This window comes from Podarcis melisellensis, assembly GCF_964234715.1.
Source record: "Podarcis melisellensis genome assembly, chromosome: 1".
In the NCBI taxonomy this organism is placed as follows: domain Eukaryota; kingdom Metazoa; phylum Chordata; class Lepidosauria; order Squamata; family Lacertidae; genus Podarcis; species Podarcis melisellensis.
This window is the reverse complement of record NC_138528.1, coordinates 92450354-92467227: the sequence shown is the minus strand read 5'-3', so window position 1 is coordinate 92467227 and position 16874 is coordinate 92450354. Positions and strand designations below refer to the sequence as shown.

The window sequence follows — 16874 nt, the reverse complement described above, 5'->3', positions numbered from 1 at the left end:
GTAAAACAAATAATTTTTTTTAAAAAAAAAAAGTTATAGAGAGTGAGGCATAGCTGATGTTCTGTAGTGGAGAAGCCCGTAAGACGTATGTCAAAAAGTCCTGCTTCAAATCAAATGAATTCCCTCAGGGAAGCCACTGTCTTTTAGGATGTGTTCACATTACCGCCCAGCTGTGCATAGCAGCTTGGCTTCAATTGTGTCAGATTCGTTTCTGTCTGTGTACACACCAGGGGGCTTTCTCGTGTCTTTACTCCATGCAAATGTGTTCACAGCTACTTGTGTGATGTGAAACAGCACATCAAAGTTGTATAACAAAGTACAGGATGGATATGGATTTCGCTCAGCATTCTATGAACACAGATTAGAAACCCAACACTGGAAATGCAGCAAGAGCACTCTAAATGGGAGGATTAATGTATCCTTAATATCAGCCCCCCTCCCTGTATCTGCAGCAGTAAGAACTGCTGAGGTAATATATGTGAAGCATTTTGAGCACTGAATTGTTAGACCTCTAGGATGTATGTGGCCATGGTGTGTGCACACCAGAGGAGAGATTTGAGTGGAATCACTCATTCAGTGCACCTTTTATCCCAAGCAGCATGGCTAATCCATGATGAGTCATGTGCCAATTTCCCATAATTTTGCAGATGGGGGGGGGGGAGAGATGTAGGCTCTGCATAGGTTGTTTTGTATCTCAGGAAATCGGTGCCAAGTAGCTACTTCTTTTTACATCATATTTTAAACAAATGGAAGACGTTATAATCACAAAAGTCAAAGGCAACCTGTGGGAGTCATTGCTTCCTCTTGTGACAACAGGTCTAGCTATGGTTTTAAGGTAAGCAACTTAAGGCAGAAATTTGTGTGTGAATATGAAAATCTGGTTATACAGGTCAAATAATACCCTTGTTTCCAAACTAATAGTCTGATACACTGTTGTACTTTGAGCAATAATTTTACCCAATCCTTAAATAATATTGGATACCTCATTTTTTAAATATTTGAAATGGATCGATTAAAAAAATGTTTAATTACAAACTCTAAATATTTTAAATTTTGTTTTGGTTTTTTTTTAATGTTTTGCTCGTCTCCACATGACATTTATTCCTCTAGCCCCAACTAAGCAACATTGCATTATGGAAACAAGCAAGCAAGAAATAAAATTTTGAACAGGTGTATGTCAACAAAGCTATTTATTTCTCATATAATTTAGTATATCAGTTACAATCAATAATGATTATATAAAACATAAGCAAATATGCTTTTAACCAGCAGCTGTCTCAATATGGTTTATGAAGATAAAGAAAGCAGCTGTCATAAAACTTACGTTTATAGACTGAACAAATCGGGAGACTATCCATTCAGCTAATACCCTCTGCATATGCACAGCACTTAAACATTCGAATCCTCATAGCACACAGAAACTATTTGAGGACAAGACTGTGCTACGTGGTCTGAAAAGTTTACTTTTCCACTGAGCACACCTTTAGGGAAGGAAAATCTCATGCATTCCTAAATTGAAGCTGCCAGTGTGAATATGCTCCCCTAAAATAACTAAACTCTAATCTATCTTCTAAAGCACACTTTTCCTATCCTCTCACTGCTTTGCTGATGCATCAGAATGTTTTGTATGGGACATACAAGTTTTTAGGGAGTTTCATGTCCTCTCCTTGGGGAATGAAGCTCAGATTTTTCCCAGCTTTATCCCACAGTGCTTTGTTTATTCAATAAGAAAAATGCCTTGGTGTTCAGTAGGGCTTACTCTCGCAGAATCGTATGTATATATATATATATAGGATCATAGCCTTAGTGCATCAACCAGGCTCTCACAAATTTCTCCCCCTTTCCCTTTTCAGTGGATGGACTCTTGTGTGCGTTTGCAGCAAAACAATAATACAAGGCTCTTTGGTTACTTACAGTTAGTGTCGAAGAGGAAAGGATTATTATTACGATGGTCCACATGTTCGGCTGTTGTCTATCTCTTTCATCTCCCAGGTGCAGGATCAGAAGTCATTTCAATGGGCAATCCTCAGCAGGTTCTCTCAGTCTGTTTCCTTGGGTTCCTGAGCTCGCCTCATCTTTCACCACTGCTGTTGCTTCTGTTACTGAGTCCCAGGAGGGCTCTTGGTGCTTCTTTGAAGCAGGATGTTTGACACACACCTTGCACTGCAGGCAACTCGGCAGTCCATGTCCCAGATATCTTTGTCACCCGTGCCCCCTTTCATTACTCATTGTTATCGCTGCACTTGAGCAAGGAAAGGTCAATCTTTTACGTTCCCACGGTAAGGGCAGCAAGAAAAGTTCTGGCACAGATGTCACAGGAGCCAGGGGGGCGGGGGAGAGAGAATTTAATATACTGGAGACTGGAAGGAAGCAGGTGAGCACACAGAAAAAAAACTCTAGTGGGATGGGGTGGGGGGAGAGCTTTGCACAATGGGATTCAAGCTGACCAAACGGCTCTGCTAATGTCTGCCTGGAATGAAGACCGGAGAGCACAAAGGAAAACTGATGGAGAGAGACTAACTTCAATGGAAATGAAGCTCCACTCCTGCGGAGCTTTAGTAGGAGCAAGCTTCAGTGGGTGGGTATATGGAATATGATTCATTGTTCACACACACGTGGGTAGGGATGCAAGTACTCACTGGAAGCTACATATGGCGACAACTATATTGATCTAGTGTAAAAAGTAGAGCAACAGCTGCCACAGGTGCAGCCCATGCCTAATCACATTTATTCAAGGCTTACACAACTAAGTAATGGTGCACAAAACTGCATCCTTGTATTATTGACTTTTGGGGGGAGGACAGAGTTATAACCTGGTAAAATCATTTCAGAGCCCTCGACCAAAAACAAACACATACAGATGCATTTCATGCCTCCACCTCTTGAACACACATGCTTATTATCAAATGTGTGAAATTTGACTACAGACCTGAGTCCCCGTTCTTGTCATGTCTTACTGCTGGCTTGCACTGATTATATTTAGTACAGTGGTACCTCGGGTTATATACGCTTCAGGTTACATATGCTTCAGGTTACAGACTCCGCTAACCCAGAAATAGTACCTCGGGTTAAGAACTTTGCTTCAGGATGAGAACATAAATCGTGCTCCAGCAGCGCGGCAGCAGCAGGAGGCCCCATTAGCTAAAGTGGTGCTTCAGGTTAAGAACAGTTTCAGGTTAAGAACGGACCTCCGGAATGAATTAAGTACTTAGCCCGAGATACCACTATATATGCCATATCCTTTTTTTAATTGCAAGCAGGATTGCTGCCCAAGTAGCCCATTTAAAAAAGGCTAGCTATGTCCAGGAAGGGGATATTGCACTCTAGAATGTTTTACCTGCCTGCATTTCTGATATTTGATCTGCCACAAAATGTTAATCACTGTGCAGCAATACAACAAATGCAAAAGAAAAAAAAGGAAAGGCTAATGTAGAATTAAATTAGAAGCATTATTTTTCTTATAATGCTACAAGACCATATTAAATATACTTTGGGCTAATATTATCAGCATCTGTAGGTACTGAGATGATTTGCTCCCTCAGATATTCTGAAGAACCCAGAATGACATTAGTAAACCACAGAACTACTGTGGTCCATCAATTTCCCTGTCTGGCAGCCCAAAACATTTTGATGTGTAACACAAAGGACAAGATGGCGATTTCCATCACACCGATTCCACATTGAAAAGCTAACCCGTTGGACTAATTTAAACAGGACAGCATTCTTTACTGCACCTCAGGGCAGCAGACTAGCTTAGAAGGCACAGGGCAAGCTGTCTGGCTCACACAACACTCTGTCCACTCTGCATGCCTTAGCATATGAGCCAGCTGCCCAGTTCTGCCCAATGGAAGAGCTAGCCCTGTAAAATCCCTGTTGTCCCTCCAACTTTTTAAAGGCCTAGTTTGTGGCAATTCTTCTGCCTTGCACAACACAACTGGTGCATCAAAGATTCACATCCATACAGTATTGGCGAAGTACCTTTGCTCTATCTGGTGCAGAGGAATGGTTCATTAGACAGCTAGTGATGTGGTTGATGACGCTTCACCTTTCTGCAATGTTTGCCCTGCATTTAACAAAAGAATCTAACAAGAGCCCCCTGGACTGGGCCAATGGCCTATCTAGTCCAGCCTCCTCTTCTCACAGTGGCCAACCAGGTGCCTAAATAGGAAGCACACTTAAGCCAGACTTGAATACAAGACCATTCTCTCCTCCTGACCCCAAGCCATGAAGCCCTTTGGAAAATTCCAGAGATCAGGTATTTGAGAGAAGGAACAGGACAACAGATTCCGTCTCCATTGGCAGAATTTTAACCTGCTTTGCCTGCTTGTATCTTCACCATTACAATGTCCTGCTGCAACACAGTTCCTTTCCTGTTACCTTTCATTGCCCTTTTTCTTAACTTTCTCATTTGTGTTTCATTTTTGAATTAGACAGGTAGTCTACTAAAAAAAAAATGAGACTTTTGTTTGCTTGGGATTGCTATGACTGGCTATTAAGTACCAGCCACGTCCCCTTGGCAAAGGCAAGGATGCATCATAATAGAAGTGTTTCTGTTATAAGGTGGCATATGAGGCAGCAGTTCCACCTTCAGGTTGTAAGGTCATCGTCAGATACTACAGGGAGCAAGGCGCCTTCCTCTTGCTTGTTTTGAACTTCCAGGTCATGCATATAACACAGGGCCGCATTTAGGTTTGATGAGGCCCTGAGCTACTGAGGGTAATGGAGCCCTTTATATGTCCAGCTGTCCTTTGTCAACAACAAATTGTCGCTGTTTTTTGTGTTGATTACTTACATCATAGGAGCCTACACCACACAAAACACTGTTGCTGTATGTAGGTTTTATTCTATTTGTTTTTTATCTTAAATTTTGGAAATGTACATCCAGGTTTTTCCCCCCCTGTAAATTTTTTTGCCCACCCCAAGAGAGTGGGGCCCTATGCTATAATTTGTTTACCTTATATGTAAATCCGGCATTGATATAACATGCAGCTAAGGAACTGCTTATTATATCACAGTTGCATGTAGAAGCAAGGTGGGGGACTGTTGCACATAACTTTTAAAGGTGCTTGTTTGTTTTCTTCTAGTGCAGTGGTTTTGCAAACCTTATGCCTTCAATGAATGCTTTTTACATCAGTCAGACCCTGAGGATCTGATGTGGATCTGCTGCATGTTGCAAAGGATTCTGGGGCCAGCTGGGCCCTTCATCAACTGAACAACCTCTTATATCTCAGGGAAAGGTTGCAAACGGAAATCGGGATTGATGGGCAAGCTGTATTACATGGAAAAATCCCTACAATTCTTACCGATAATCAGAGAAGCTCTGACAAGCTTCCAGGGTCCCTGGAGCTACAATACTTGCAATAATTAATGCCTAAAATAGGGGTTGGGGGGAATATAATCTGACCAACCCTGGAAACCCCTGTTTTGCCTTCTAATCCTAGGTGTGCAGATGCTGGCGGCTGATATGCCTGGAAGCATCAAAAGCTACCATATGCCAAGTCAGACCATTGATCTATCTAGTTCCGTACTGTCCAAGAGTTAGATTCTGGAATTGGTTTTGAATCGCAGAGGCAACCCTGGAATAAAAGGAATGAATTAACTGCTGCAGCTCAGCATGGACCTGGCCTTTCACCTCTGACGGAAGAAGGGCCACAGCCCATTGGGACAGCATCTGTTTTGCAAGCAGAAAGACGCAGGTTCAATCCCCAGCACCTCCAGGTCGGACAGGGAAAAGACTTCTGCCCCAAACCCCAGAGAGCGGCTGCTAGTCAGTTCAAATTAAGCCCGGTAAATAAAGCCACTAACATGCTGGAAGGCAATTTACAGATAACAATAAGTGTACTGCTAAAAACATACCAAAAAAACCATTAAAAGCAATTAGCCATGGAAAGAATTAATCTATTGAAACCATACCAATAATTAAAGCAACGCACGACACCAGCCCTTTCGTTAAAAGCAGCTTCCAAAAGTACAGTACAAGCGCCGGAGGAGAAACCCATGTCTTTCCCATCCTCCTTTCCAAACTCACTTCACTAACCTGCTCAAACTAATGGTATAGCCCCCTCTGTCTTGAAAACCCTTTCCGAGGTAGCTAGCAGGAGGTTTTTTGTTTTTTGTTTTGTTTTGCTTTGCTTTTAAGGAACCTAAAGCCACAGCTTGAAGCATAAACCAGTGGGGAAGACAGAAAAGCCTCCTGCTGCCTGGCGGGCTTCCCTTCCTCGCTTCCCCCCCGGCCGAGAATGGCACGGTCCGCAGCGTGCTGAGTGCCTCGGAACGGCGGCTTGGCGACCGGCTTAGCAACGGAGGTGGAGGGACAAGCTCCGTGCGGAGGGAAGGGCGGGTGCCGCCGCCTTCTTTTTGCTCCCCTCGCCTTCCCCATGCCCCTTCCCCGCGCAGCCCCCCACTACCTACCCGGCTCCCCCGGCTGGCCCTGGGCTGCGTGGAGTGACCCGCGCGCACGGTAGGTCCCTCCTTGAGCCCAGAAGAGCCAGGGAAGGGCTGGTAGGTTTACACTGGGGGCCCAGCAGGTTGCAAGCGAAGCAGGCTGTTGCTTGCCCGGGGATTCATTGTCAGAGCAGAGACTCCCCTGCGTGAGGCAGCGGACGAGGGTGTGGGTTTGTTGTTATTGTTATTGTTGTTGTTATTATTATCATTGCAACTCTTTCCCCATCTGTCCCAGTGTTGTCTATTCCAGGGTGCAATGCAATGCTTCCCAAACTTTTTTCAGGCTGCTTCCCACCCCTTTTAGTTCCACAAACTCATTCCTAGTGTCCTCTTAAAAGGCATTATTCAAAATAACGGTTTGCATAAGCCGCATCATAAAATTATGAACAGGAACAATTAATTGCGTGTTTCTTCAGAATCCAATTAAAACTTTTTAGTTTAATTCAACATAACTGAGGGATTTGACCCACCGATGACACCAGTTTCCCACAGCCTGATAGTCATTTATGCCACCCTGACACCCCCTGAGTGCCACCCTTGGTATCCCACTGCATTATAGACTAAATATTTGGCATGTGGTCCTTTTTTAGCTCCTGGAGAATTGGGTTGCTTCTCTATGCAAGCTCAGGCCTCATCGGCCTCCTTAACCACTAACTCGGCTTGTAGTGAGTTTCTACATGAGCAACTGCAGACAACACCCAGGGGTTGCCAACATGGCGCAAATGTTAGTTTGAGGGCCATACATGTCTACTGCTTCAGGCAGCAGATTGTCGAGTACAGGTGACCAACCTGTGGCATGGGTGCCATAAGAGGCCAGGGGTGTTGGTGGTGCACTTCAACAAGGGTGCTTGAGAAAGAGGTCTTGTGGCCTTAGATAATGGCCTGCCATTGTTCCTTTCTCTTCAGTGCTGCCCTGCTACTAGCTAAAGATACACCTGCCTCTGGATACAAGGAGAATTTTATATGCACTGTAGTAGTGTGGATTGGAGTTGTAATACTGCATAGTGTCCTTGCCCAAATGATTGGCTATCACTCTTCTAGAAATACCTGTGGAAGTTTGTCCCATCCTTATATTTTTTTAAGAGTCCATGTTCTCTTGAGATCCCACTATACAAAGGGAGGTTGAGCTGAGCTGGAGTGTCTGGCCCAAACTCATCCAGAGACCTTCATGGCTGGTTGGGAATTTGAACCCAGGTCTTCTGAGTCCTAGACACAAGTTCTCCCACACTTTATTTTTTAAGGTACATTGTTCTCTATTTATTTCCCACCATAAACAGTATGTTCCAATATGGTACATACAACCTATTTTAGAATAGATAGGTGAGGAAGCTGTGTTGTGCAAGAAGCACATAGCACAGGGTTGGTACCAAAAGCAGCAGTTCATCTCCTCTCTCCCTCAGTTTGGGTAGTATTGCTGACCTCATTCCCCTTCTAGCTGCAGCCATCATTTATGTAGTTCGGCTCGGGAATGTGTGACAGTATCATCAAGATATGGGGTAAGCATTGTGGGGCGGGGCGGGCCAATTTGAAAGTGGGATGCTGTTTCAGTGTCCACTTTATGTCAAGTATAACCAGTGCTATTTTTCTAGGAAAAGAGGAGCCAGAACTCACCATGAATGTCTCCCTTGTTCTCTTATAATGGCAATGGCGCCCACCTGAGAGGTGCCGGAACTGAGTTCTGACAAGTTTCGGCTGGAAAAAAAGTCCTCAGTTTAACATGTAGTTCCACCCAAAAGATTTGCTCCTCTTCTCTCCCTTTCTGTTCCAAGGCTTCACCTGGTTTTGCGATGTCATGAAGGGGTTGGCTGCGACAGATGCCCAGCAGATGTTTTGTGAACCCAACAGACGGTTTATTATTTAATTTTCTGTGGCAAGCCCCAGGCTCTATTTACATTTAGATAACTCTGCTTACTTCAACTGGACCTGCAGTTCCTCTTAGCTGCTGCTGCTGCCTTTTGTAATTGTCTTCATTAAGTAAACAACTCATTCTAAAGTTATTTAAAGCAGGGAATTCAAATGCCGTTACTATAACTCCACATATTAATGTCTAACAAATGAAGAGGAAGTTGGAAAAATTAAGATATTTTTAAAAGATTGCCCTAGGAGATTAATTTATCATACTCTAAAAAAATAATCAGATGGACCTTGAGAGCAGCTCATGTTCGTTTCCTGGAACATTCTGAGATGGATGGAAATAAACTTTCTGTACATTACATTTGTTTGGTCAGGACCTGTTTCTTAAGCATAAGAGTATATCTGAATTGTGATCCTTTTATGTGACAGAATTATGGATTGTTGACTTACTCTAAAGCATTTGAGCCATTATGAGGTTCTTAAAGTTAATGAAGTTTGGCAATTATAATTAACATTACTGTCTGGATTTCTGTGATGAAGCCTTAAGTTATGTGTCTGATGTGTCAGATTGTTTGCTGAGAAATGGCAAATACTCATAGATACATCCATTATACATAAATAAAATGAAAAGAAACAGAAAAAGAATAAAAACAAAAAATAGATAACTAACTTCAAAAAACAAATATTTTCAAATTAACTTCTACATAGGGAGTACAAGCCTTCTTTACACAGCTTTGGCTTGACTCCTTAATTCGAATCAAGACTTCCCGCTATCCATGAACGTACTTAGTAAATCAAATTTTTTTTTTACAGATAACTGTATTTAGATGGTAAGTCTTGGAGAAACATTCTGATTGCCAGTAGGGTTTAGTCTACGCTAAGCCAAGTGATGCTCTGGAAGCCTTCTTTTTCCATGCAATTTATAAAGACATCCCATTCTCTCATTAATCTTTCTTTTGAGTGACTTCTTATTAGGTCTGTTAATTTGGTAAACTGCCTTCTCTCCCCCCCCCCCATCCCCTTTCCTGACTTCATGCAAATCCAGGATTGTGGTGAGGTGCTACCAGTACTCCAATGGGAGCTGCACAATGGCAGCTCAACATTTTATGTATTATGTATGTATAGGAAGAAATCAGCAGGTTTTAAAAAAATATGCATTCTAAAACAAGGGGCTGGATTCAGCTAACAAGTCCTGCTAGCAGAAGCCTGCACAAGGACTTTGTTGACTCAGTAGGGCTTTCCTCGCTTTCCTTCCCCTGTGCACCCCAAGTTGGCTGGGGGGGGGGAGGAGGTTGGGAGAACCCCAATAACAGCACAGCAGGGAAAGAGAGGACCGTTTGTTCCATCAGTCAAGCAGAAATGCTTGCGTTGACAGCAGTCTGGTTAGTGCTACGTTGAATTCCTCCCATAATTACATATTTAAATAAACATCAAGTTTACATTTCTGGGTAGGCATCCCTAAACAGAAATGTATTTAGTAGGAATTAATAACAGCAAAGGTGCCTATTGCCATGTCATATGGCACTTGTAAAAATGCCAGTTCCATAGATTGAAGCAGGCACATACAGGGAGGGGGGCCAGGGCTTTTTTCCAGCCAAAACTTGCCAGAACACAGTTCTGGCACTTCTCAGGTGGGTGCTATTGCCGTTCTGAGAAAATGTGGGTTCATGGTGAGTTCCAGCACCACCATCCCTCTCTCATTTTCGGACAATAGCACTGGTGAGGCAGTCCTCCAAGTAAACTGGCTCCAGGTTGTTAAGGGATTTTTTTACTAATAGCAGCACCTTGAATTTGGCCTGGTAACAAGCCAGTAGCCATTGCAGATCTCTGAGTAGAGATGTAGTAATCTGACAGGGTCTAGATTTCAGCCTCCTATTAAGGTTTAAGCCTTCCCCCGCCCCCCACTAAACTTTGTTCTACAAACCTGTTGCTGAGGGAACTGAGACATATCCTTCAGTGTCTACCCTGTTCCCAGATGAGTGAGTTTGGGGGAGGAAGGATTATAGAACAGATTTGTAAAAAGCCCTCTGCTTGTTGTGTATGCCATGTGAGAATCACCTTCAGGCAACTAAACAAGGAAGTGTCATTAAAAATTGTTGGGTTTTTCTCCTGCCATAAAATAATTACATAGATATACATGGGCAGGTAGGTTTGTATAATTAGTGGAGTTATTTGCATGTTGTTATGGCCATTATGAATGAATCTAATATCCTATTTATAAAGCATTTGTTGATTTTAAGGGGGGCGGATTCCTTGGAAATGCTCAGCAAGCTGTGTAACAGTGTCATCCATGGCAGCAGGAATTGAACTTTCGACTAGGAATTTGTGCAACAAGTGTGTTTGTGCATGTAGGATTTTCATATGTACTACTACTATATTTTTGCATTTGATTACAGGGAATGATCATTTTGATGCCTGGGAAGTTGTATTAACCACAAGAAGATGGAAGTGGTGAAATCAGCCTGTTCCGAAGACTTCAGCAACACCAAAGAAACCCCTGAGAAACTGCAGTCTCTTCTTTTGGACAGCCTGGTGGATGATACTAAGGAAGCAACTGATGTCCCCAATCGCCTTGTGGAATCCAGTAGGTGATTGTATATTCTTATGCAGGCGGGACTTCTTGATTTATAGGTTTTTGAAGGCCTTTGGGTGCTTCCAAATGTTAACTGTTTTTGGTGGGGTGCAGTGGCGTAGCGTGGGGGTGCAGGGGGGGCCAGCCACACCGGGCGCAACATCTGGGGGTTAGGGTTAGGGGGCGCAAATCCACAGGTTAGGGGGCGCAAATCCACGGGTTAGGGGGTGCAAATTACTTGCCTTGCCCCGGGTGCTGACAACCCACGCTACGCCACTGGTGGGGTGCAGGGTTCATTACCAAGAAATCCAGGTTGTGCTGTTATAGTTGATTGGGAGGTCTTACACAAAAAAACTATCTTCTAAAAGTTTAGACTTATTGGAAGAAGCTAAGAAATGGGGCAATGCATTGGATAGTGGAGGGGGGGCGGGGTAATACTTGCTTTGATACAATACCATTTCCTTGCGAACAAATAAGAGGAAACGCTTATTAAATAAACCAATGTTATCTAATCTCCCTGAATGCTCAACAAGACCTTCAGTCTTGCTCCTAATGAAGTTGACTGGTTGGCCAAGCAATCCAGAGATACACTGCTGCTATGCAGGCAAAATGGCTGCTAAATCCTTTGCCCACTTAGCCCAGGCAGGAAGCGAGGAGACTTACAAAAAGACAACATCTGGGTTAGTGTGGTGAGGCTGATAGCAATGGGCAGGTTGGGAGCGGGTCCCTGATAGCTTTTTCGACAAAGAAGGTAGACTGATTAGACTGTGGCACCGATCTACCTAAGCTAATCACAGCTAAGCCTCATTAAAACAAATGGAACGCATTAGTCACCGCTAATTTTAATTGAGCTCTGATCCAGCTGATCTGACTCAGTATGCCAATTATTGCTTCTGATTTCTTTCATTCTTTTTTTCTTCTCTTTTCAGAGATATTTAGAAAGCTTCTAAGAAATGATGTCATACAGGCTAAACCTGCCATCATGCACTTTGGAGGGTATATAATGGAACAACATCACCAGCAAGTACTGGTAAGTAATAATGGTGTTGTCAGGTAGCGGGCTGAAATGAAATAATTACACCTGGAATTGCCCACTGGCCACCTATGCTCATCACGCTAAACCATGGTTTAGTCTCAAGATGTGCATGAGCAGGACGGAGCCACAGAGCATCTTGGACTTGGACATTCTTAGCCTCCCCCCTCCCCCTCCTGTGCAGTTGGGAAAAGGACTTTGGTAGCATCTGCTTTTTGTTTCACTGGATCTCGAATTGTCATGCCATCCATAGAAGGGACCATGGTTTAGAGCAAGCCATTGTCAGATTCAAAATCATGGTTTATTAAGCTGGCTTGTTTAAACTAGTTGCAGCTGGCAGTAAACTACAATTCCTTGGGTTAGACAACATAGCTAGGGAAGAATCTCTATGTCAAGCCTATCCACACAGATTTATTTTTTTCTAATTCCCGTCTTGCTCCTTAATTTTGACAGGAAGTGAATTCTCCACACTGGTTCCTCTGAAGCTTCAAACAATTCTTGCATATTTTATGTATTATTAAACACATTATTATACATGTAATATTATATGCATACACTCCCACGTTTACTAAATTAACTAGCGCATGCATATAACAATGCGTTTTTAACTGTGTAAAATACATGTGTATTAATGTCCATGTACAATTACATTGCAGAAATATAGTACAGGATGGGGCTTGACACTTTTAAATTAATAAATATGTCTATTTTTTATGTATACCTAAAAATATATATGATAGTGTAAAAGTGGCTGGGACGTAAGCCAGCATTTGATGCAAGAGGTGATTCATGATGAATCGAACTTGATTGGTCAGAAGCACAAAAATCTATGTGTAAATCCATTTAAAAATAGATTTCTCCCCCATCCTTAGACACAAGGCAAGATTCAGGGGAAGTGAAAATGCTGCCAGAGCTTCTCCTTGGACCAGGGCAGCAAGTGGTGTGCCAGCTCTAAACTTTATGTAGCTCCTTCCTGCTCATGAATGTGTCTCTAAACCATAGTGTAAGCATAATATAGAAATGCGGCCACTGTCATTTGATCACTTTCTGAATATCTTTTCTATTTCATTTGCAAACACAAAGGGGGAGAAAACCCGTAAGAACAATACTGAAGGAAATGATTGGTCAAGGAGCTATTTTCCAAAGCTCACTAGATAGCACTTCGAATTCATTACAGTTAGACTGTCACTTAAGATTTTAAAACATAGATGTTTGTTCTTAAAATGAAAGGCAGAAAAAACCCTGCTTATTTTGTTCTGCAGAAACTTCTGAATATTTCAAGCGAAGTTATAAATTTCCATGTTATTCCACCGGAGACAAAGTACTTTCAGATCAAATACAGCAAAATAGTAAGTGTCAGTAGTAACCTTCTCATCATTTGCATTTAATTCTCCACTTTCCATTTTCAAATTGCAATATAAATGGCAGCTGGGCACTTCTTGGGAAATTACCGTTCTCTGTTTTACAGCAACGGCTTGTCCCTGGCTTGTCCTTCACAATTACGGTTGATTTCTGTGCTGATGAATGGCGATACTATTATGACTGCCTTAGAATCCATTCTCAGGTAAGACACCACAAGGGGAGGGGGAATGTATATGTGCTCCTCTTCACTTTGTATGAGTGAAATAAATGTTGTTGTACTCCATGATATATAAAAATAATGGATTGATCTTACAGATTAATAATACTCAATTTTATACACGCCATTGTCAGTCTGTATTATTCATCCCTTTCATACCATATTTTTTGTCCTATAGGGTGCACCGGCCCATAGGACGCACCTTTTTTGGGGGGGGAATGAATAAAAAAAATTATCCCCCCCCCCAGCCGCAGCTGCCGCCCCAGGCCTTGCGCACACCTGCCCGAAGCATGGGGCACCCTCTGGAGGGCTCCACGTGCTTTGGGCTGCAGGCTGCCGCCCCAAGCCTTGCGCGCTCGGCGGGACCTCCTGTCGGGCGCGCAAGGCTTGCAGACACTCGCCGGGGCTGCAGGCTGCTGCCCGCAAGCCTTGTGAGCCCGCGGGAACTCCCGCCGGGCTTGCAAGGCTTGCGGATAGCTTCCTGAAGCCTGGAGAGCGAGAGGGGTTGGTGCTCACCGATGCCTCTCGCTCTCCAGGCTTCAGCAAAAGCCTGCATTCGCCCCATAGGACGCACACACATTTCCCCTTCATTTTTGGAGGGGAAAAAGTGCGTCCTATGGGGCAAAAAATACGGTATTTTGTTCTACCCTCAGTGAAGAGATAACACACTGAATTTGGGGGGAGGGGGAGGGAGGAGCAAACAGAGGTCTAATGTGAACCTAATGAGGAAATACTAGGAGTGTCTGGTTTGGTTTGAAATACAAAATAGAAGTGTTCAGAAGAACAATGGTTCCAGGTTTTTTTAAATCCTCAAAACTGGTCATTTTTTCACTCGAATGCAGCAAATTTTTGTTGGAATGGATTACAGTCTCCTTATAGGAAGTACACTTGTGAAATTTGCATGGGAAATTCAACTCAGTGCTGCAGAAAAATAAAAATGAAGCTTCTTAGAATGCTGAACATTTTCAGGAAAGCTATGTTTTTCCATTTTTCCTCATCCCCTAGAGGACTAGGAAAATGCCTTTAAAGGCAAAAAAATGTCATTTATCACCATTGGATGGAGGGATATATCTCTGCATAAGGCAAAAAGGACCCCTGTACGGTTAAGTCCAGTCAAAGTTGACTTTGGGTGGGGTGCTCATCTTGCTTCAGGTCGAGGGAGCAGGTATTTGTCCATAGACAGTTTTCCAGGTCATGTGGCCAGCATAACTAAACTACTGGTGCTTAGAGGACCATGACGAGTGCCAGAACACACGGAAACACCGTTTACCTTCCCGTTGCAGCGGTATCTATTTATCTACTTGTACTGGCATGCTTTCAAACTGCAAAGTTGTTTATAAAAACCACTGGCATGTGTGGCTGGAATGTAGCCCACTGTACAATTTTAAAAGCCACATCCATTTCTCTGGTTTAGACTGCTCTGCTTCCTTTCTTTTAGCAAATGTTTTGTGCCACTGGGGAAGTGGTAATTCTGTATTGATTTGCTTTGGATGTTTGTATGTGAGGCCAATAAAAGGTTTGATGATAATGATGATTTCTCTGGTTTGGGGCTAAAAAAAGTTCCCACCCCTGATTTAGGCAGAAAGCACACTGATTTGGCCATATGGCTGTCTAAATCTGTTTCCATGTTCTCATATCTGAGAATGGAATAAGGCCGTAATCCTGCGCGCGCACACACACACACACATACACACACACACACACACAAAGTGACCCTGTAGTCAGAGACCTCTCTTGTCTGTTGCTGCACAGTGCCTAATATATATTTGGCATTTTTTATAAATAATAAACAATTGTTCTGATAATAAGTAAGTCTTGCATCTTGGTAAACATGTATAAAATCAGACTGAAGATCTTTCCTCTACATTGTGTATGTTCCTATAATGATAGGGGAGGCCTCTCCATTATTCTCTATTGAAAGCCAGTCATTTTTCACAAAATTCCTGCAGTCCACGTAACCTTGGTTCTTGTAACTCAGTAGTACAAGAGGAGCCAGTTAGCAACCACCCCAGTGCATGTCAATTAATATTTATCTCTTGTAACAGTCTATGTAATTTCCTTCTTGGTTTTCCCTCCAGGGAGATGACACGTTGCTGGTTCCTCTACATGCCTATCCTGTGATGAACATTGTAGAATTTCCATCCTTCATTAATTTATCTGATGTTTCTCTAGGACAATGGTAAGCTGTTATGATTTTTTTTTAATTAAACTGTTTCTCATGTGTTGCTAAAATAATTAGCTTAATGTGACGGGTTGGGGAGAGGGCCGAACGAAACAGAGTACCTTTTCATATGATATTAACTCAATCAGGAAATACAATTGCATCTGGTTTTACCATAGCAGTGTGCTTTCAGTGGGCAGGCATTGAAAATATATTTGATTATTCTGAAAGATTATCTGCGACTGTAATGCTGTATTTCTCTAAGGCTGATGAGATTTCTGAGAGACAGTGTTTATATTCCAGCAGTATTCTGCCACTATGGTAGCCTTGGTTGTATAAATGCTTTTCATTAGCACTGTGCTCTTACTGCAGAGTTATAGTACAGAGATGATGTATTATAGGAACAAATGAAGCTGACTTATAACTAATCAGACCATTGACCCACCTGTTTCAGTATTGTTTACATAAATTAACACAGACTCTCCAGGGTTCCAGAAGGGAGTCTTTCCCAGTCATACGTGGAGATGCCAGAGATTTAACATAGGACCTCCTGTATGCAAAACAGATGCTCTATATTGACAAGCTGGAACGTGTATAGAGAAGAGCGATCAAAATGATCAAGGGTCTGGAAACCAAGACTTGTGAGGAGCAGTTGAGGGAGTTGAGGATGTTTAGCCTGGAAAAGAGGAAACTGAGAGGAGATGAGATAGCCATCTTCAAACATCTCAAGGGCTGTCACATGGAAGGTAGAGCAAGCTTGTTTTCTCCTCCTCCAGAGGGAAGGACTCAAACCAATGGCTTTAAGTTACAAGAAAGGAGGTTCTGACTAAACATCAGGAAGAACTTTCTGGCAGTGAAAGCTGTTGGACAGTTGGAACAGTCTCCCTCGGGAGGCCGTGGACTCTCCTTCATTGTGGGTTTTAAAGCAGAGGAAAGACGACCATCAGTCATAGATGTTTTATTTGAGATTCCTACATTGCTGGGGTTTGGATTAGATCAGGGGTCAGCAAACTTTTTAGCAGGGGGCCGGTCCACTATCCCTCAGAACTTGTGAGGGGCAAGACTATATTTTGAAGGGAAAAAATGAACAAATTCCTATGCCCCACAAATAACCCAGAGGTGCATTTTAAATAAAAGCACACATTCTACTCATGTAGAAATATGCTGATTCCCAGACCGTCCGCGGGCCGGATTTAGAAGGCAATTGGGTCGGATCTGGCCCCCGGGCCTT

The 16874-nt window shown here is 42.9% G+C and overlaps 2 protein-coding genes across 7 annotated transcripts in view; one reads left to right on the top strand and one right to left on the bottom strand.

Annotated features, from left to right (window-relative positions):
• Positions 1 to 6108, bottom strand: part of SCTR (secretin receptor) — a 33784-nt gene extending 27676 nt beyond the window's left edge. For 4 of the 5 annotated variants that reach the window (XM_081921959.1, XM_081921962.1, XM_081921961.1 and 1 more), the window contains exon 1: positions 1915 to 3224. In XM_081921959.1, the coding sequence (XP_081778085.1) occupies positions 1915 to 1959 (45 nt within the window). In that variant the 5' untranslated portion in view covers positions 1960 to 3224. Of the gene's footprint in view, positions 1 to 1914; positions 3225 to 6028 lie in introns of those variants that run through there. The other variant, XM_081921960.1, reaches the window with a different exon arrangement.
• A 173-nt stretch (positions 6109 to 6281) lies between these two features.
• CFAP221 (cilia and flagella associated protein 221) overlaps positions 6282 to 16874 on the top strand; it is a 30686-nt gene continuing 20093 nt past the window's right edge. The window contains exons 1-6 of one of the 2 annotated variants that reach the window (XM_081921679.1): positions 6282 to 6460; positions 10695 to 10882; positions 11800 to 11900; positions 13166 to 13252; positions 13372 to 13467; positions 15561 to 15661. In XM_081921679.1, the coding sequence (XP_081777805.1) occupies positions 10741 to 10882; positions 11800 to 11900; positions 13166 to 13252; positions 13372 to 13467; positions 15561 to 15661 (527 nt within the window). In that variant the 5' untranslated portion in view covers positions 6282 to 6460; positions 10695 to 10740. Of the gene's footprint in view, positions 6502 to 10694; positions 10883 to 11799; positions 11901 to 13165; positions 13253 to 13371; positions 13468 to 15560; positions 15662 to 16874 lie in introns of both variants that reach the window. The other variant, XM_081921680.1, reaches the window with a different exon arrangement.